Genomic DNA, 22,428 nt, shown 5'->3' on the forward strand with positions numbered 1-22,428 from the left:
CGAGCGCCACCTCTTTTAGCCATTTTCACTCCGCGACCCGGCGGGGCGTCATCAGACGGCTGACAGCTGGGATATAAAAACTTGAGCTGACCTCCGAACCAAGCGCGTCGACACTCGCATGCAGTGTAGCCTTCCAGACTCTTCAATGCCTTTTGCGGAAATGTCTCACCTGAAGTTTGCATGCTCGGGTCGCTGAAAAGTTTTGGACTCAAAGTGGAAAGCAAGGCTGCAAATGGAGAGGGGTTGAAGGAACATCAAACCATCCAAATCATCAAAGTTTATCAAGGTAAGCATTTTCTTTGGGTGACAGTTAGAATTTCAATTTCGCTGCGCCACATTGCAATGGAATTGATACACTAATTTAAAATCACCAAAAATGAATTAAATCACCCTTTCAATCGATTTTACCCTGCTCGCTCAGATGGTGACGCTCGAGTACCAAAGTGTAATGTGAGAAATTGATTCAGGTTAAGTCGAGGCAAGTATGGGAAAAAAAAAGTAGGTGTGGGACATTTGCTCAGCTTGGCCTTGAGGGATACCAAGTATAGGTAATTTAAGACCTGTCTCGCTTCTCTCAACCGCGGAGCTCATGACAATGAAGACTATTGTGTTGTTTCTCATCACTGGCTTGGCCTGAGCTCACACACTTGGCTTAATCCATTCAGTGACGTGCGTGTGCGTGTGTCAGCGGTGCGAAGTAACGAAGTACAAATACTTACTGTGCAGAAGTAGATTTTTCAGGTAGCTGCATTTGAATTTTTAATTTTTGTTCCCCACATTTAAAAAACAGAAATGTGATCATTTCTACTCCTTACTAGTCATGATACACTTGCCTCACTTTTGTCAACTTTTGAGACACACCTACATCGTTAAAGCAATGTAAACGAGCAACAACAGGGGCAGCAGTAATACGGATGAACATGAACCATGGAGCGTTCATGATGACAACTGGGAAAAGCAAGATACAGTAATCCCTCGTTTATCGTGGGTAATTGGTTCAAAAAACCACCTGCGATAAGTGAAATCCGCGAAGTACAGTCACCAACAAGAAGTACTGGGCAGGCTAACGAGTTAGCGGAAAGATGCTAATTCGCGATCGTGCCAAAACGCGAAAACGGACTTCTAAAGGAATGTAAACGAACATTTGGAGCAATACTACATTGTCCTAAAGGTTAGACACATGTTTCCTCAATTTAGAAGTTTTATTTTGACTTTTAAATTGTTTTTTAATTTGGAAAAAAAATCCGCGATGTAGTGAAGCCTCAATAAACAAAATGCGAAGTAGCGAGGGATCACTGTATTCCCCACCATAGGTTGTACTTAAAGAACATTGTTGGCTACAAAAATTATTTGTGTTGAATGCGTTGTGTGTGATTGTGACAAGCTTGAAGCCTTTTTTTATTTTCGTAGCTAATTTAGTATTTTCTGTTCACATTATTGGGAACATACTGTTTTATTAGCATAAAAGCCTTGTCCTTACGCCAAACCAAACCAAAACAGAACAAAAAAGAACTAGTACCAACATATCAGGTCTCACTGGAAGGAAAAGTCTTTTTAGTTGGTGTACTTTAGGCTATAGGTGAGGCAGAGGCTGAGCCATTTGTTTAGAAAGGGTGTGTCGCATACTGGTGCTCCTTCTTCGCCAGCCTGCCATGCCGGGGCATGTATGTACGTACCCATGGAGATTACAGGTGAATTATGCAATCACCTCGGGCACAGCAGATGCGTCTGCTTGAAAGGGAGATATTCAGTAATAAGTGCGAGAGAAGACGGTAACACTGACGGGGCTGAAGACAGAAGAAGACAGAAACATGGTTCCTGCTGAGGTGAAGCTTTTTTATTTCTGTTTGACTTGGGTTTGGAGGCGTTTAGAAGAACTACAGGCTGTTAGTTACAGTAGGTAGACATGTGAGCATGTGTTTGTATGTAGATTAAGTGTGAGTGAGCGGAGGAGAAAACTCAAGACTGATGAGTGACAATGTTGATCAATAGGCTTAGCTGATGAGTAACTCAGCTTCTTATCACAAACAATATTTGGCATGCACAAACATGGCTAGTTTTACTTACTCAAGTTTGTGCTACCATGTTTTATAAATATATGAATTAATGAAATAATCTTCATTCGACTGTTAGACTGGCTCAATTTAGTTTTGAGAGCGTGTCGTACGGTACATGCGTATGCACCAACAACAATGACGAATTTGAGCTATTTTCAAGAAGAGCAGGAAAGGCATTCTCTGTAAATGATTCTAATCTTGTATCTTGCTGTGTGAGTGATGTGGGACTGAACACTTTATCCATTTCAATTTGACATTGCAGTGTACTAGACTGCAATTTTCAAATTGCACTGTTTCTTTTTAGTAACAGTTATTGTGAGGCAAAATCTAAATGAATAACTTTTGATCACAGAGAAAATATGTTACAGTTAATGTTAGTTTTCTTCAAATGACTCAGGCCTCCACTCTATCCATTGACTTGTTGCGGCATGTGTCTGGTCCATCGTGCTCAAGTGTATGAAGGGATGTAGAAGTTGAGGATACAGTCAGGTGGTGAAAGGGAGAAGGGAGTGGGCCAGTCAGACAGAGATGGTGGGAGGGTGCAAAGCAAATTTGGATGGAAGTGTTCCTCAGTGGGTAATTATCAATCTCTTAGGAATGCAGCCTGTTCTCGTAGCAGACATGCTGCTGCAAGGCTACAGTGGACTCATGGCATGACAAAATTTACTCAGCTCACTTCGGTAGCCTTTTTATGCTTTATTTACAGTATATCATTGTATTGAAGACTGCATTCTCTCTTTATCCCCTTTGCTTGAGACAAAAGTGACATCATATGACGTTGTCTGGAATCAATTTGCGGGAGACTGGAAATTCAAAAGTTCTCCTATCATTTGATATCTTAGTTAGTTCTTCAACTATATCTACTGATGACTTATGAGTAGCGCTTGTATTTTGCTGTAAAACCAACGAACCGTAGTTTAGACCATCGGTGGGCAATATATGGCACGCAGCCCACATACGGCCCATTACCTTGATAAATCTGGCCACATAGAATTTACATTCTAAGCAGTCCTGTAAGAATGTATGCATATATTAGCAATGTTTGGGGGTTTTTGGTATTAAAATTTATATATAGTGTTCAACCAAGTACCGTACCATCCTGTTAAGATGTCAAAAATGATGTGATTCCATAATAATTTAAAAAAAAAAAAGTACCCATACCTTGTCTAACTCTGTATCAGATGGGGCTGCGTGTCAGCTATCCAAGTTGTTGCATATTGATATTAATCTGTTTCTTCCATGTTATGAAAAACCCTGAACTTGAACAGAGACTTCACAAAAAATAAATATCTTTAGTTAGAAAGTAACTATTTACATAATATAACATCATCAATAAATGTAATTTGCTGACTGATGGTCAGTCAACAAGAAATGTCCACTCGGTAAACATGAAAGTGAACCCCAGATATAAACTTCACGACCTCTGAACTGTGAGACAGCTATAATAAGCAGGGATCCACCTGTATAGATTGTTGATGGGCATAATTGAAACTCTCCAAGTTGCACACTATTGTTGTATTTGTCATTCAATAAGTGTTTTCACAGTGTATACATACGTGAAGTTGAATCCTCACAACGATTGTATTCAAAGCAAAGTTGAACATCTGCATGAGTGGTGAAAGGAGACTGGAAACGATCCAAAACTAACTACTATTTAAGGACACTATTGTGGTTTCTAATGTGTTATTTCCCGCTTACAGACATCATCTAACCATATCCAGCTGATCACGGAACTGCTATGCAGGACCATGTGAGGCACCACAGCATGTAGATGTGAACGTTCTCATGGTTAAACTGAGTTTGTTGTAGTCCAAACAAAGATGGCTGCCGTTATGTTCTGCCATGCACTCTTGGCAGTGGTTCATCCACACAAATCAGTCTGCTAACCCCCCTCCCAAAATGGACCTTGCATTATTCACGTTTACCAAAGTTCAGTGAGAGATTTATCTTTTCACTCTCACTGTTGCTGTTAGAAGCCTAACCCTGATGCTAACCCGGATGTTTCAAATCTAATCTTTCGCTGCTGCCAACACGATTATGGAATGCGGATTTTGGGTACGAGTTGTAGAGTGCTACTTCAAAAAGAGGAATTCAGAAGAAGACTATCTAAACTTTACCCTTCACACACATTTTGACTAACAAGCTGGACAGTCAGTATAAACTCAACACAAATGCCAGGATAGAAAACTGCAACAAAAATAAGTAGCTTCAAAACTTTTTTCAACGCTAATGTGACCTTTGACTTATAGTACAACTTTATTAATTAATTTTGCGATCATGGGACCACACATAAAACAAATTTGGTATAGAAAGGCAATGATTCCCCAAAGCTCTCTATGTGCAACTTCCTCACTCATCAAACCTCCCACCAGGGGGGTGCACACTTATGCAACCACATGTTCTCACTTGTTTCCCCTCTTGAAAAGTAATAATTTCCAATTGAGTTGTACACATAATGTTAATTTTTAATTATTGATCTTATTTTTATAACTTTACAAAAACCTGGCATTTGAATGGGGTGCATCAACTTTTTAGATGTTCTGTATACTGCCACTGCATTGTTTCAGGGTCCGTACTGTGTCTCCTATCCAGAGTGATAGTCTAACGTCCATTATGAAGGATAAGTAAACAGCAGGTTGGAACGCATGACTAGCATGACTAGAAAAAACACAGGTTGTGTTTGTCTTGTATGAGGGAGGGATGCAGTATGATGCATGAATAATATTGTACTGCGGCTAAGTTTTCATGACAAAATGGGATATACGTACGTGTTACAATGCAGGAGTTTCTTGTAAAAGATCCTCTCGACAGTGAAGATTTTTAACATTTCGTCCGGCTTGCTTATGTAAACCTCTCCGCTAAGTGTACAATAAAAGGATCCTATCAATTTTGTGGGTTTGACAGTTTTATTCTTAGTGCGTGTTTCTTTTTTTAAATGGGTTTGCAAGACTAATACTTGGGAGGCTTTTAAGTGTAACCGTGGAAATATCGTGAGTCAAGTCCTTGAGAGCGGACTGCTGGCTAAGTCACTGGGTGGTCCTTTCGCCACATCCTACTACAGAGGAACTTCTCTGGTTCCTCTTTGGAGCAAATAATCAGGGAGTTTGTGGCGCTCACATCGGCCCCTGGGCTGTAAACAAAGGAACCAGCCCCTGTCTCCATAGAGAGACGTCTGACTTTTTTCTTCCAATACACATGGACAGGTTTTCGTCATAGCTAAATGACTGTAATTCAAAGCCGCAGAAACACAGGGATCAGCGAAGCAAGGTTGGCCTGGTAATTTTGTCTCATCAAGATATATGCATTGTCTTTTTAAAGGCCTTTCTCTCGATGACTCACTCAAACTCGAAATGCTCTGGACAAGTTGAACTCGGCCATGTGAAACTAAGGCAACCCCCAAACAACCTAAGCGCTGCATGCATTGCTGTGTGCATATTTTATGTGGATCACCCTTTTACCGAGAGGCCAGACCCACATTTAACTTTTATGGCATTTAGAGGCATATTTTCTAGTTCCCATGAATTTCCCTCACTGACGTTTGGCAAGATGTGATTGCTAAAATGTTAATTTGCCCAAAATGTTCCTCATGTTGCATCCAAATGGGTTCTTCTGTTTATTCTGCATGTCTGCTTTGACAACCGGGGTTTATTTGGAAATGTTTTCTTTCAGTGTGATTCACGCTGAAGGACACAAGTATGCCCCCCACCGCACCCCCGTTATATTGTTCAGTTCAGTATGCTGAAATTAGTTTCGAGGGGGGGCTGGTTAGCATGCTTAACTGCATAGCATGAGCCAACAACATTGAGCAACTGATCTTGACAAATCAAGCCAAGATTTATGATTCTTTCTTACCCAACCTTTGTCAGATTTTACTTCCTCACTTATTTACTTGATCTTACTGCTGTCATTGTGGAAGCACATTCTTACTTTTATCCTGTGAGCGGGAGATAAATATCCAATAAAGTATGCGGCTGGAAGACGCCCAGTAAATGCTGCAGAGTCCCAGGAGGGAGTAGTAGTTAAATCCAGGTGAAGTGGAGGAGGATAAAGGATGGTGATGAGATCATGACCAAAGATGAAACGGCCGAGGTGATTTTAAATAACATGGAAACGTCCCTGATACGAACGTTGATGGACAACAGGGATTGTTTATTTTCCTGCTTTAAGCTTGGTTGTGTGTAATTGTGCCTGTGTGTAGTAGTGTGCGCTGTGTGTGCGCTGTGGGGTGCGGCTTTGTGAGTTATGACTCCATGTTGAGGAATGAAGGGAGCGGTGCCAGGTCTTTCTTTGCAAAACTGTGAAGTTTGGTTTAGAGGCTGGACAGGGGACCAAGTTTGGCTGCCGTGTGGCCGCCTCAGTGAGTCGTGCCCACAAAGTAGCACAAACACAACTCAGGCACACAAATGGACCCGAGGTTTCAAACTTGTTTATCGCTGATAATCCGTCAATGTCACTCTACTTTTGTTGCATATCCAGTGAATCTTTAAAACCTACCAACCAGACACTGAGGAATAACACGAGCATTGTTAACAAACCTATTATTTTTGTGTGTGTGTCCGTTCCAGGGCTCAAATCCAGCAAGTGGTGGGATGTCCAACCGCGACTCGCTGGGCTTTGGGGAGCTGATTCCCCACGATGTGGTTGAGATCTTTGCCCAAGAGAAGCATCATAAAAAGGGGAGGAAAAAGCGCAGTCGCTCCCTGGGCCGGGCCTTGGGCTGGCTAAAGGGCAAAAAAAGGAAGGATCTCGACTCTAATGGGCAGAACCCAGGTCTCGGCCCTGCGTTGGACTTGGCTTTGGATGGACACGTGGCTTCACATCACAGTGGGAACAAGGGACGACACAAGTCAGGAAGACAGACTCCGATCCAAGGAAACAGTCATGGTAAGAAGCCCTCGCGACCCTGTAGTTTTCTTTTTTTGCTACAGCTGCAAGTTTTCTTCATGCATTTGACTTTTGCTGTAACAAAATAAAGTTAACAAAGTAGAATACAATTTGTTCTGAGACGTAAGCTGACTTTTTGTATATGCAAACAATACAAGATGACAATGGTGCAATGTAATTCATTTCGCAGATCTGTTTCACGTGAGTCATTTAAGTCACTCGAGCGTCAAACTCATTTTTGTCGCGGCCCACTTTGGGGTTACGGCTTCCGCCGGATTTAACCCAAATGTTTCATCATATTATTACATAATACACAACAAATTGATAGATCTTTGAAATCCAAAGTCAAGAAGAGTCATTTGCTGAACTGTTGATCAAGTTACTGCAATAACGGTAACCCAAAAAAAACCCCTCAACATTATTTATTATACATGACAATTTAAAATGTTTTCACGGGCCAAATAAAATTATATGCTGGGCCGCAACTGGCCCCTGGGCCTTGGGTTTGACATCAGCCCACTACAGTAGCAAAAAGGATACCAAGTATTTTCTGTTGACAATAAGTTCCTCCATGTAACTGGAGTATATTCTATTTTTCTTTTTCTTTTTATATCCCCTTGTTGAGGCTTTTCCTTCAACAGCAAACCACAGAAAAAGCAAAACTCTGCAAATACAGCCTTGACAGTTGTCCAATAACCATTCGATTGTAGTCAGCCATTTTTCTGTTGTTTTTAAGTCTCAAGTTCAAGATCAAGGATAAAATATACATTTGCAAGTTCTCCTTCACACCTTTCAAATTGGGCTGATGATTTGTTCATGTTCCGGTTATGTACCTCAGTCATGCAAAATTTAATAGCTACCTGTGCCAGTATTGGGAAATCATCACCAGTTAGTTTTGAATATCTTTGTATTGCGTCAAATAAGGAAACGGTTTTATGCACAAATATGACTTGATCTGAAATATTGTAATGATACAAAATAACACAAATGTCTTACCACAACATTTTCAATAGGTTGTTGCAAACCAGTGAAATGACTCGCTCCTTCGCCCCAGGCATACATGTTTGTTCACTGAAGTGCTGTTTGAGCAGACTAGCTTCCTGCTCACCTGCTAACCTTTAGGTTTGCTTTCTTTGCTCAATCCCATTTTGTGATACAATCACCGCCTTACCCGGTATTCGTGTTACACCGCCAAGTGTTGCTCTCAGACTCTGTGAATCAGGGCTTTTTCAGACGTGAGGGTACACTCACACTCTCGTATGAAGGCGGTCTAAAAACACAGACTTTAAACAGCAAAAAAAAAGAAAAAAAAAATTCACACTCACCTGCAAAAAAGTGACTTTTCCCAGAGGTGTGTGCAGAAGTTCTTGTCTGAGCTTGCACATGCCGGCTCCACAACTCCAAACCAGTTTTCTTTTCATAGTCTGTGCATTCCGTTTTGTCAACTGGAAAATGGCATACTTTCGTCTATGCTAAATTTAACATGGCCATTACTCAAACGTCTTTGTCACAGGTACAATCAAAAAAGAAACATCAGGCACACGAGAGCAGTGCTTTTTGCAAATGAGGCGGCTCTTGCAAAAAAACACAAAAGTACTGCTTTGCTTTGGACTGTTTTTTCTTTTTTTTTTTGTTCATGTTGTTCTGGCAGCAAGCACTCTTATTGTTTTGGATGATTACTTTCCAGACGAGAGAGAGTCTGTCTGTTATGCTCACTGCTACTTCTCAAAGTGTGAACCCAAAACCTAGTATGTTAGGTGTCAGGGGATTTCCGCAGAGCCCAAAATAATGTCAGCTCGCACAGATGTTTCACTTCCACAACTGTTAAATCAGAACACATGTCCAGACATAACTATTTGAATCCATAACGGAAACCTAGACGATGCGGCTCGTTGTTTTATTTTCTCAGGCGTGTTATCTTTGTAAAAAGGTTGTTGATAGAGCTGTCGCATTAGTTCCTTTTAGTTTATATGTACCTAATGAAGTGTCTGATGCGTGCAGACATTTGTTGCGCAACTTTTGCAGTCCATAGTGCCCCATGCGGTTCATTGCGACTGCAACAAAAAGCTCAGTTTTGTAAGAGAAAGTAAACTAAGCCGCTGATAAGAAGATATCGTTTTGCAAAGACAGCTTGTACGTTAACACGTAAGCAGGGCCATGTTTATTTCTGTCTGCACAATTTCCACATACGACATTGAGAAATATAATATAATATTAATATAAATAATATTAATATTAATAATATTAATATAATATTAATAATATAGTATAATTACTACATAATAACAATAATAATAATAATAATTACAGTTTCATTTATGATCATTGCACCATGATGCCTCTGTGGAGTTCTGCAACCCTCAGCAATGAACAGTTTGTATACAAATGGTTCCTATTGGCAGCAAGCAATGCAAACTCCTCTCCTTGTGTTTTCTGTAAGTAACACATTTTAGGTGCAGGACCCGTTAGAGTGAAACACACTGGCTCAGAGAATTAGATCCCTCCACTATGATGATGATGAGTACTGATGCCAGAAAGGGGCCTCCTGGTCACTCAATGCCTGGCACACGGCCAGTTCATTAAAAAAGCTATGCCAAGCACTGTTACATTGATGAGGGAACAAGAGGTTTTGTTTTTCCTGACCTCACCATTCCTCCTCTTTGAGAAACTGGCACCCACCAAGGATCACAATGTGGCGACTATAGCAATATCTAAGAATTGTGCTGATTACAACCTGAATGTTACAATTAGAACTCCAACGAACAAAATAAGATGAGTAAAACCAAGGACCTCACTTGGTTCATTATAAAGGTTTGTCTTTTAAATGACGCATTTTCTGTATACTATAACAATACAATTACACAAATGTATCAACTTATTTAGAAAGGTTAAGTCAAACAAGTAACCCTCCATGTTGTGCTTCTGGCAGCTTGTCGTGTCACACGCGTTTGTGACCCCTGATTGAGATGGTAAAGTTTGTCTGACCCTTCACCTCGTTTAGGAATGTTTTTTTTCTTTAAACAAGGCAGATGGAATTTGAACAGCACAGTGGATGGATTGAAGTGATAACCTCTGACCTTTTGGATCTTTTAGTGTCATTCTGCATCGTTTTTCCTTGTAATCAACATTGTGTATTTCAAAAAGTAAGCACTTCTAGATCTAGTTGCTCAGTTTATTTATTTTGTGCAAGGTGGGGTGTGCAAGGTTTTATTAATAAGAGGAGCAATTGCATGAATTATATAATTGTACGCTGCACATGGAGTGTGCTGTTGACTTTTTTGAAAGAGATTCATTTTTAATTGTGTTTGTTTCTGTCATCACATCAATTACATATGTACATATACGAGCATTTTTCTTACAGCAACTATAATATATGTGCATGAACCATGTTGAGCAAACAAGTTTTTCTTCTCTAAGTGTGTCAAAGATGGGGAAGTGTACTGATTCTGAGTACACATTAAAGCACTCCCACTAGTCAAATTGATATAAGCTATGTTTAAATATCATTTAGGCGCAAGCACGGTTTGAGTTGCGGTTATACACTCCTGAGATATAAGCAGGTCACCTGCTTTCTCCAAAAGGCTCATTCTAAGATTCCTCACATGCCTGACCTTTACAAAACTATTTGTCCGAGGAGGGAGGATTTGAGGAGCCTTTGTGCGATTGGGTGGATTGCCATAGATTGCCAGGTTGTGCAAAGGTGTGCTGTCGTTGCTACCGTCCCAAACACGGGTTGTTCAGTTCCAACGTCAGCTTTGTGTAAAAATAGCGGCATTTTTAGCTGTGAGATGGCGGGCAAGGAAATGAATCATACTGACTTTATTTGGGGAAGTGAAAGAAGAGGCATTTGTGCAGCAGAAAACGTAGAGGGATTATGATGTCATCTTTCAAATTTTTTTACCCTTTTACCACCAAGAAGCAAGTTGGTACGCAAGTTTTCTGGTTTGATTGCCAAATGAAGTTTCGGGTGAAAAGGTTGTGCAGTGTCAACACTTATACAGACAACAGTAGAAAAACACCAACAAAAAACTTTTTACACGATGAATTAAACTTAATCATCGAAAAAAATAATACATTTTAGGCGCAATATTTATCTACAAAATTGCTCAGATGTTTTTTTCCTGGTCACACGTTTTTACGGTCATTTGTTGCTAGACAGAATTTATGTAGCACTATTTTCCAAAGCCCCAATAAAATGACAGGCTTGTGCTAAACAAATAATGCTAATGATCTGTTCCAACGTGACTATTTCCCCATCATAAACAACTATTATCACACTGATGGTTCCCAAACTACCTTGTCATTGTTGTCTTTGTGACGATGACGCAATAACGATAAGGACAAACTGGTTTGGCGCACTCCTTTCATTATGGAAAGTGATTGAAAACATTTTTAGTATGCACTGGCTTCAGGGAGGCGTTGTCCTTTGAGTACAGGTTCAAGTCAGTCTTTAAAAGACAAGATGGTTCGCAACGTGTGCTGTGATGATGCTTGATGATGTAATGAGAGGTTCTTTAGCTTGTCTGAAAGTAAATGATACATATACATGGCAACTAACTTTTGCATATATCCATGGGCCTTTTATTTTGCATGGGGTAGTGACCACACCCAAATCGTTACAATTTCCAACTTCCTTTTATTCTGTTATATTTTCACTGCAGTCTACAAATGTTTGTTGTCTGTTGTTAGCTAAAAAGACGGCTGGCTGGCCTCCATTGATGACATCACACACGGTTCACTTGCAAAATATGCTACAGTGTAACTATTGTCAATAAAGGAGAATGCTTGACGGTGCGGTGTAGCAAGTACACACAAAGACGGATAAGTGTGTTTTGTGACTCACTAATAAATGCAGAGTGCTTTTGAACACTAAGACACAAGATTTAGGAGTTGGAATTCAGAGGATGGATGATAACTTGGCACACTAGTACAAAAGGTTTCAGTAAAACAAAGGTGCCGGTTGTTTCCACTCCTAGCACACAGAAGTTTCTCAAGGTCAGGAACCCACTGCGATAATCTCACACTCTTCTGATATTCCAATGACTCAGTCTTACTTAAACATGTCTCGACTCCATTATAGCGAGACACAGCATTCTAACATCACACCCATTTTATTGCATATACAGTAAGAGTCTGTAAAGCTACTTACATACACAGCAGAGGGCTTAAATAGTTTCCATTCTCCTGCACAGTTTTTATTGGACTCTGGTTACTTGCTGATGTTTGATTATACTATCAAGTCCTTAAGTTTTGGAACATGACTTCTGTGAAAGGATTGACTTATAATAAAACACACAATAATTTAGCATCTGTAATAGGCCACAACAGGCTTGGTCAATGGCATGCACATCATATAAGGCAACAGTCACCTTTCCCAATTGGATTGTATAGTGCAATGGCAAAATGAGATGAATTCTGAATGCTTAAAAAAACAGTGTGCATGGGGTGAAGGACAGGAGAAGGGAGGTGGAATGGCCGCCAAGTCTGGCGCGGTTTGAATGGCCTTGTGTGGGGACGGCCCTGACAGACCTTTTCGACAACACTGTTTATCTAAAAATGGTTGATGGATGGTTTAAGTGTCCACATAACTCTTGGACCCTGAAAAATAGAATAAATCCATGAAAAATACACTAAAATGCATCATACTCAATGGAGATGTTGATTATTAAATATATTAACTGCAAATCAACTAACCAATTATTTTTTCAACCATAACATTTTAGGAATACTGTAACTGTATTTTGGATTTTAATAGAATGTCACTGGTGTAGCTATTGATGTCATGAGTGCAAATCTTTTAATCATTAATACAGTCAGTCAGTGGGCCATTCATGTTTGCCACTGTGGTTGTGTTCAGGCCTCGGGGGGGTTGTCTCTGGTTCACAAAAATATTTAAAAGCCAGCGGGTCTCAGAACTGAAAGGGAAAGGTTATAGGGCAGGGTCTTTGAGGTATAGAGACTATGTGCATGAAGCAGTTGTTGAAAAAGTCGTATCACATTTACAAACAGTTCAAAATGCTACTTTTTTTTACTATTTTGGTGGTATTCATTTGCATCAAACTTTTCTAGTGGTGCATATAGTATAATGTCAGACATCCCCCTATGTAGCAGCAACAAATATAATCCCCACTTGTCAACAGTAGGTTTAACAAGTCATTATGGTGTCATTGTAAGTACTGTGCAGGTCTAAAAAGTGTTTTCATATGTCAGGCTGATTTGTAGCAAAGGTCAATTTGATTTTTTTCAAAGTCAACAATAATTTGAACAAATTGATTAAAAAATGCTAGGAAAGTTCTTATACAGCAGACCATCAGGTGGGTAAAATCGACCTTGTAGTGTAACAAGTATGACCCGTATTAAATGACTGTATTATTGTGACCAAGTTCAAGTGGACGATGCTTTTGTCATTCACTATCAATGAAAAGGAAAGTTTTAAAATTTAATGTAAACAAACAACTTCATTAGCTACACTGTCAAAATCTCCCGTATCATAAATATATGGAACATTCTACAGTATGTGGTGTACCTAATGTTATGACCATCAATTCATTTATTTACATAATTTTGAAACCCTGTTTTCTTTTTCCAAATAGAAAGAGAATAATTATCAACAGTATGTCTCTTGAATGTAATCATATTCCCATAAACAGATTATCTGTCACACAATGTTTTTGCCTTTCTGGAGGCTGATCTCTGGAATTTGAATTGACTGGTTACACGGGATCATGTCCAGTGGATTTAGGAAGTTTATTCAAATCCAAGATGTAAACATCAGCCCGGATTTGATTCATAATCACTTCCAGCCTGGTAATACTGTCAATCCACCACGGACAGATGGTGCTTTTAAGAGGTCAGTGATTAATATGCACACATATTTGAGTCTAACCAGTGATAGTTAAGGAAGCTCCTCATTAACTGCCAGTCGCACCCCGCCCATGCCTGTCCTGTCAAGCGTGTTCAGTCATGGTAACTAAACACTCTTGTCTCACTGTGTATCCATATCAACCCACTCTATATATACTATGTGTGCCACTATGCAGCTAATTTTCTTCGTTTATTTGTTTTTCCCTATTTATCAGGTACAATTTAATTCTGCTTTTCTATGAACTGCTTTTTATTTTAGACAAGCATGAGAACTTTTTGCACCGGCTCAGAAAGTCTACAATAGATTACTGAAGAGGTAAATAGAAAATAACTGAATAAAGTCACAAATTAAATCCGTCAACTCATTATCAGGGTTTTTACTGAGTAGAATACAAATAAAATGGTTTCCTATTGCTGCCTGTGTACATTATTACATCTTAAACAAATTTGTCCCAAGACTACAGGAACACGTTTCACATGCGTGACCATGTGCTGTGGAGCTTCAGGCCTCTTTTGAAACATGTTTTTAATCTCGGTTTAGGGATTCATTTCCTCAGTGTACATGCTCCCCCTTGTGGATAAGAACTCGTGAGGAAACTTCAGGTTTTTACAATGACATTGTTTTAAATTGGGGGAACTCCATTCAGTATCTGTTGTTCAACAACTCCCTGAAAACAAGTTTTCTTTCTTTGTTTACATGTATGAGCAATGTTTGATCCCCATTGACCAATCAGGGTGTTTGCAGATGGGCAGCAAGAGGGATGGCAGGAATTAGGCTGCACAGGATTAACGCCTGAGCTCTGATTGTCCATTAGCGGTTGGGACATTCTCCTCTTTGAATGGAATGGACAAAAACAACTTTTCAGCAACAACACAGATAATCATTTTGTCTGTTTACAGTGAATGTGGATTTTTAAAAATTTTATTTAGTTTAAGACATTTCATTCATTTTGTTTCACTTTTGGATCATTGACTTGGATTCTAAAAGAAGTCATGGTGGTGCTTTTGACTAATGACCTCAGTTTTAATTTCTACTGCTTTCCTACAGTCAGGAAGAAAGGTATGTGAAGGCAACACATGGATTATTATCCTTTTAATAATAAGATTGCTTTATGTGATGAGAGCAGGACTGCTTCATGAAAATGAGCTTCACTGTGGATGACACTTGTCAATTTCCACATTTTGACCCGGTAACTGATGTATACATGCGGCACGAGAGAAAGGTACATTGTTTATAAAAAATGTATAGTCCTCATGGAATGCTGTTACAAAATAGTTATGGAAGTTAACAGTTAAGCATGTGGCAAGTGAGGCTAATTCCAGCATGGCTTAACAGTGACTGTGGGTCAAATTGAAGATAGTAGGTGGCTAAATGTAGAGCGGCTGTCAGCATGACATAAAAGTGTCTTAGCAGGTCTCACCAGAATTACATCACTGTGCAAGTGGTTGTGTCTGTGCAGTAACATGGAAAGCAGCTGTGATCCGAGTGTGAGAATGCGACACATTCATTAGCCATTCAAAGTGGTTCTTCAGGTTTTTATGTTTGAACTTCACATGTGACCGAAAGTCATTTGTATCTCAAATCAGATTTTTTTTTTTTTTTTTTCTGGATTGAATCCATGGTTCTTATGTCATTGCTGAATTACCTGAGCAAAAATAGATTTTTATACATGTGACAGTTTAATGAATTCCCTTTTCAGTGTCTAATGAGATTAAATCTAGTCCAGAAATATGTGTAAATCCCATCATTAATTGCAGGAAAGTAGATTTTTTATTTGATAATCCACCTTTGTCAAAGGCAAAGTTTAATCCTGTGTGAAACAAAGGTTTAATGGCTCAGATAATTCTTTCTGTTGTGTGCTTATAACATTTAGTTGTTTGGGTTTAAATAGTAACAACATAATTTCCTTCTTTGGGGTCCATATGGGCAGCTAATCTGTTAGATTAACAATGCTAACCATCACCCCTTGCTTTCTTGTTCTCTCTCTGTCAAGCTGTGCTAAATCTGCATGATGAAAAGACCCCGCCTCCTCCGCTGCTCCAGGAGAACGTGTTCATCGAGGCCAGCAGGCCCAAGTACCTTGAGGACCTTCACACTGAGGCTCTGGAAGGCTTGAAAATGATGCAACAGGAAGGTAAGAGGTGCTGCATGCCATAACTCTGCTTCAAAAGGTGACACTGTTTGGTAGTGGTTGGACATAGTTTGCTACCACCAGAGTGTGAATATGTGAGTGCATGAAAAATGTATCCACAGTGAAGCCTTTTTGAGTATCTAGAAAAGCGCTTTATAAATCTGATGCCTTATTATTCCGAAAACTGTTACTCTTTTCCCAGATAACAATGCTGGAGTGGACTTCCGAGATAACGAAAGCACAACTGTAAGTGACATTGCAATTTAGATTTCATAATTTCTAGGCTAAATCTAGTTTCTGAAGATTTTATATTATGCCCTGTCAGTCGACAATGACAGCCCAGACAGATGGGGAAGGTGGAGGCTTCACGACTGACAGCACCATTCCTGACGCATCTTCTGTTGCTTCTATGCGATCGTCTGCGTCCACAAGATCCTCCCGCTCTGGTCTCACCAGGCAAGGTAACTGCAAAATAAACCACAATATACAACTTCTGGAACTTCTGGAAAAACAGTGATGATTTTGATCATAAAGTTGGTGAGGGGCACACTTAAGAGACTTTTCTTGCCTCTTTCTGTTTGAACAGGATCAACTTTCAGGCCTTTAAATTCTGGGAAGCCGTCAGAAAAAGGCCGGACACGAAGACGACACAGGAAGACTGTGGGAAGCATCCCTCGGCATGTTCAACAACAACTTGGTATGTTTGTAATTCATCACGGAAAATCATATCTGATTTTGAGGCAAGGCAGCTTTATTTATAGCGTATTTCACATACGAAGTACCGTGATATGATTCACATAGGTACAAAACATTTAAAGGCGGGATTATTTTCCACTTTGATTCAAAACAAGATAAATGGGTAGAGCACCTACTGTACAGTCCGCCCACGTCTTTATGGAGGTGTAGTTATGGCTCATGCAAATGATGCATGGCTCACTCTGTTCAGCAAGGCTTTCGTTATCATGATGACCGGGGCAGAGCGAGGCTATTACGACTAGGGGAGAGGCAACGTGTTCTCAAACGTTCCAGACTTTGAAGAGAGTACCGTATTTTACGCACTATAAGGTGCACCTAAAAACCTCAAATTTTCTCAAAAGCCGGCCTTATAAATCAGGTGCGCCTTATATATGGACCAATATTGAGCCACTACAGCAGGCGTGTCCAAAGTCTGGCCCGCGTGCCAAATGTATAAATCTTATATATGGACAAAGTTTTAAAATGGGCCATTCATTGAAGGTGCGCCTTATAATCTGGTGCACCTTATATATGGACAAAGTTTTAAAATGGGCCATTCATTGAAGGTGCGCCTTATAGTATGGAAAATACGGTATGTGAGGCAGGAACCCCGAGTCAACACAACTCCCAAAAACATTCAACTGTGTATCGGTTATCAGAAGCCGTTGTTTGTGTTAATGTTTGTTATTATGTTAATGAATTTTCCTTCCGTCAGGTTTGGACAGAGTTGGCCGTGCGATGTCTTTCAAGTTAAACCAGGATGAGCATTTCAACAACAAGAGTGACAGTGAGCATCCAGAAGGATCGGAGTCCGATCAAAATGTCATCAGCGAGGACCAAGATGAACAGATTTGTTCTGCTCATTTGGATGACCTGGCCTTGCTGCGCCGACTGGGTCCTGACTTGTTGGATGGGCAGAGGCCTCGGTCGTTAGCCGTTGCCTCGATGACCACTGCCAACAGCCAAGAAGAGATGCCCTCCCCGGTCATGTCCATCTCCCCTCAGGCTGCTTACATGTCCAAAATCATTCCCAATGCCGTGTTGCCGCCATCTATTGAGGTGGTGGAGATCAGCCGAGGCCAAAGCCGCAATAGCCTCCGCACTGTCAGCAAGAGCAGCCTTTATCTGCCCAGCCCTTCCCCATCCCGTACCTCAAGAATCTCCAAAATCAGCTCAACCTGCCGTCACAACCCCTACAACCTGTCAGACGCTTCTGGTTGGAGCCACTCTGAGTCTTCTGAGACTTTGGTGTCGGATTCGTCAACCATCTCCAGCGGGAACATCTCTAGAAAGGAGACCTCACAAGACAGAGATGCCACCATAATCACTGTCAACGGCAAGCTCATCAATAAGGAACGTGGCGCTAAGCAGGAGGGGCCCTTTGCACGCAGCCTCTCTGTTATGAAATCCAAACGGGCGCCTCCCCCGCCGAGCCGCTCCTATTCTCTGCACAACAAGATGAAACGGCGGTCACGAGATTTAGCAGAGGTGGTGGTCATTTCAAAGGAGTCTTCTCATCAAAGCGGCTCAGCTTTAAGCGGGGGAACTGATGAGCCCAAGACTTCTCCTGTCAGGGCCGTCGAAAGCCCCGGCTACAACGGAGACACCAGCTCTCTAGAAGATTCAACCGGCTCGGTCATATTTCGCATGGGAAAATCACCAATGGCTGGTGACTCAGCCAAGGTGGACAAAACAGTTTCTTCTTCACAAGAAAAGTGGGAACCACCACAGGAAAATAAAGTGAGCAAAATAACCTCCCCGTCCAGTGGCTACTCCAGCCAAGACTGTACATCCCCACAACTTCAGCCTTACAGTTCTTCACCAAAAAACAAAAGAGGAATTCTGGCAAAGCTTCAAAGGTTATTTCCTGGTGCCTCCTCTTCATCGCCCCTCACACATTTGGAAACTACTGAAAACACCAAATCCTCCAAGGAATCAAAGTCTCAAATAGAAGAAACAGATTGTGAAAGTGTCAGCCCCTCTGTAAGGACCTTGAGAGAACTCTTTGACATCCCTCCACACCCTAAAGTCCATGCACCTCCAGCCCCTCCTCCAGAAGTTTGGGCTCATAGCAAACGCACCTTCGAGTTGCTTCTGGGACCCCCAGCCCCAGACAACGTCTATGCCATCATAAAAAAGAATCCGAAAGACAGGAGGAGGTCCTCTGCAACTGTGTCCGCAGAGGGCTCTGTGAAAAGTTCAAACGGAGAAAGAAAATTAAAAAATCCCATTGCAACCGTGGAGTCTACGAAAGGAACTGAGGTAGGAACGCAGAAAGTTCAAGAAAGTGCACTTTTGAATGTGAACGAGGTTCACAAAATCAGCAATGAAAGACTGATTCAGAATGTAGATTTAGAAGGAAACGGCAAAGTGGAAGCCAGTGACGAAAAGGTACGCGTAAGTGACGTATTGAATGGAATGTTAGTGAAAGCTGTCGAGAAAAGGGAGGAACGGTTGGCGATGAGGAGCGGTGTGGGTAATCATACTAAAGTAGATATCAAACATGGCATTTCATTAACACGCACGAGCCCGTCCCCTTCTCCTCCTCCTGCACACTTCCCCCCAGAGCCCCCCGGCAAACAGAATCCGACGTCCCCGGAGTCATCATGGCCGCCACCACCTCCACCAATAATACAAGTTCTCAGCGTACCTGATGAGGTAGATTTCCCTCCTCCACCGCCACCCTTAGTTAGTGCCGTGGGGTTCCTTCCAACGAGGTCCGTACCTGCCCCGACAATTATTGTGACCACGGAGCTTGAACCACAAAATTCCGTAGCACCTGGACCTCCCTTGAATATCCCCCCTCCACCAGCGTATGCAGCCCCGCCTCCACCAATTCCAGCTGCCAGCCCTCTGAGAATGACAGAAGTCATTACTTCTACACATCAAGAGGTCTCTTCGATAATTCAAAAGGTTTCTCCACCGCCCCCAGAAGTAGTTCCGTCAGAGTCTGTCTCACGACCGGTTCAAGTACTGCCTTCTCTGATAACAAAACACGTGCCTCCACCTTTGGTCACTGTCAAAGAAGATCCTCCAGCGCACGTGCCTCCAGAACCAGCACCATGTTCTGAAGAGACTGTTAGAGTATCTTCTCAAGAAAAGAATTCACAGGGAGAAGAAACCCGGTCTTCCAAACTGTATCCACCAGAAAGCATTCCACCGCCACCCCCAAGTCAATCCCTGAAGTCGGGCTCAGAGGTCATCCTTCAACAAGAGAGCATCTCATCTGAATCTCAAAGTCAGCTGATTTCATGTCAGGGTATTCTTACTCCCCCTCAAAGTATTCCACCTCCGCCAACCATAGAACTTCTCCCTTCAACTGCGATTGAAGTCCCAAACACTGAGGCCGCCATTTCAAATTTACCAGAGAGGCCTGAGGAACCGCGGCCATCTCCACCTGCGCCGCCACCTCTTCCTGTTGAGGGTCTTGTTACTCTTTTGCACCAAACAAATACAGCAAGCACAGAAAACAAAAGCCCTGAACTTTCTTCTGATAATGTTCGTGAGGAACCCATCCCTGTGGTTACCCCTTCCCTTCTTCAGATGGTCAAGCTGCGGTCTGTTAACAGCAGCCCCCAACCTCCTGAAGCTCAGGAGCAAGCTCAAGCTGAAGACGTTTTGCTTTTGCACCAGACAAACACTGCAAGTGCAGAAAACAAAAGCCCTGAACTTTCTTCTGGTAATGTTCATGAGGAATCCATCCCTGTGGTTACCCCTTCCCTTCTTCAGATGGTCAAGCTGCGGTCTGTTAACAGCAGCCCCCAACCTCCTGAAGCTCAGGAGCAAGCTCAAGCTGAAGACGTTTTGCTTTTGCACCAGACAAACACTGCAAGTGCAGAAAACAAAAGCCCTGAACTTTCTTCTGGTAATGTTCATGAGGAATCCATCTCTGTGGTTACCCCTTCCCTTCTTCAGATGGTCAAGCTGCGGTCTGTTAACATTAGCCCCCAACCTCCTGCAGCTCAGGAGCAAGCTCAAGACGTAAAGACGATCCAACAACCCAACAACCTCGTCCCATCCACCCAAGCTAATAACGAGGCCCCACAGAAGCCCATTAGAAGATCTTTGATCTTATCCTCGCCTACGTCCACATCTTCACCTGCTGACATCACCTCCGTACCAGCGTTGCCCGAACCTGTTGTTGTTGCTCCCCCTCCACCTGCACCATCACCGGCAGCCCTCAAGTCTCCGGCAACAATCACCTCTCCTCCCCCCTCCATGAACCTCCAGGAGGTCATCCGCATGCGGACAGCTGCCAGATCAAAAGACAGCCCCGCACTTCGCCTCAGCTTGCAGTCCCCTACATCCCCAAAAGATCCCTGTCAGTCTCCAACCAGCACAGCAAGCTTCATATTCTCGAAGAACAAGAGGGTGGGGCTAGACACCAAGGCTCCCTTACCGAAAGCCCAAAACATTTCTACCAAGATGGTCAAGGAAGTCGAGTTGACAAAGAATGTCAAGATGCCACCACCGGTTGCAAAGAAACCCAAAACAAAGTCCACAGATGTGGAGAACGGCGATGGAATGGAGCAGACTGCGGGACAGCCAGCACAGTCCGACAGCATCGGGGGTAAGAAAATTATCTTTTTTTTTTTTTTTTGTATCTGAATTTATGTGAGTCGAGTTGGAATAGGGCAACCATAATCAATGCCAAATATTTTAGAAGGATTAATTACGGTGAGTACATTGATGCCTTGAGGTATGAGTTTAATTTATTCCCCGACCTTACTTGTAAATTGAAATATTTGTATCTCAAATATCTCCCTTAAAAAAATAATAATGAGATGTCTAATTTGAGGAAAAATTTAACTCCAAATTTTGTACTTTATTAAAACATACAGAATCAAAATTAATTATACTATTTTTGTCACACTGCATCAATTGAATGTCCATCGAGACGCTCTTTCTGGTGTTCCCGCTTTGGCCACGCGGGGGCAGCATCAGACACTTATATCTGACTGTCACCTCAGTGCCCAAAGCAGCACATTGATCAAAATTTAAACACAAAACAACTTCTGTTCTCATCTTCAGATGCAGCAGAGAAATCAAATGGTGCCGAGGCAGATATTGCTGAAGAAGGAGGGACATGAACCTTTTCACACTGAAGACGAGATGGATTTTTATTACTAAGATGGGGGGGCACTTTGATGCAAATGGTGTGGGTTGTGTGCACATTCAACAGTTTTGTAGATACAGTACGTTTTCCGCGCCACGTGGTGTTCTGAGCTTTACTGGTGCAAAACATTGAAATATCCTGCCCTTGACTGTTTGTAATATTTGTGTCCTGCTGAATCAGTGCTTGTCAGAATTCTGACATTGGGACTTCACGGGGGCATATTTCTGTAAATACAGCTAATATCGATAAATTCAGTAATTTACCAAAGATGTTTCCTAACACATTAAGATAACAAATAAGTTATTTTTTCAAAAAGAGTCCCCTCAGACCTCTTTACAAACTTGTGTCAATCTCTAATATAAATCACTTATATTTGTTCTCTGCGCAACAATTTACAAGGTTATCCTTTAATTTCAGGTATCCTGTGTGCATGACCCTTTGTGTAATTCTGGGTCAGTTAATAATCCTTGTCAAGTAATACCGAAATTCCTTATTTAGAGCACAATTTCTGCTGCTGTTATGTCTCAGATAGTGGAATCATTCTGCTTTGAAACTTTCCCCTCAGACTTTAAAAGACTAATGAAATAAATCATTTATGAAAGGGAAAAAAAAAATAAAGATTTATGGACACACTTCATTG

General features: G+C 41.5%; 1 protein-coding gene and 1 long non-coding RNA gene across 4 annotated transcripts; one reads left to right on the top strand and one right to left on the bottom strand.

Moving 5' to 3' along the window:
- Positions 1-46: 46 nt before the first annotated feature.
- LOC125980904 (NHS-like protein 3) lies at positions 47-22,425 on the top strand. 2 transcript variants are annotated; one of them, XM_049740561.2, is made up of 8 exons: positions 47-286; positions 6,623-6,941; positions 15,800-15,940; positions 16,140-16,183; positions 16,263-16,398; positions 16,524-16,634; positions 17,388-21,242; positions 21,704-22,425. In XM_049740561.2, exons 2-8 carry the CDS (start codon positions 6,647-6,649, stop codon positions 21,760-21,762), a joined length of 4,641 nt encoding a protein of 1,546 aa, XP_049596518.1. In that variant the 5' UTR covers positions 47-286; positions 6,623-6,646; the 3' UTR covers positions 21,763-22,425. The 2 variants fall into 2 exon arrangements, with proteins under 2 accessions (XP_049596518.1, XP_049596517.1); XM_049740560.2 differs by lacking the exon at positions 47-286 and adding an exon at positions 1,642-1,826.
- LOC125980919 (uncharacterized) lies at positions 6,186-8,641 on the bottom strand. 2 transcript variants are annotated; one of them, XR_007485819.1, is made up of 2 exons: positions 8,267-8,641; positions 6,186-7,016 (listed from the first exon to the last, which is right to left on the bottom strand). It is a non-coding gene; the product is annotated as an uncharacterized lncRNA (long non-coding RNA). The 2 variants fall into 2 exon arrangements; XR_007485820.1 differs by having other exon boundaries at positions 7,938-8,641.
- Positions 22,426-22,428: the final 3 nt, after the last annotated feature.

This window comes from Syngnathus scovelli, chromosome 14, assembly GCF_024217435.2.
Source record: "Syngnathus scovelli strain Florida chromosome 14, RoL_Ssco_1.2, whole genome shotgun sequence".
Lineage (NCBI taxonomy): Eukaryota > Metazoa > Chordata > Actinopteri > Syngnathiformes > Syngnathidae > Syngnathus > Syngnathus scovelli.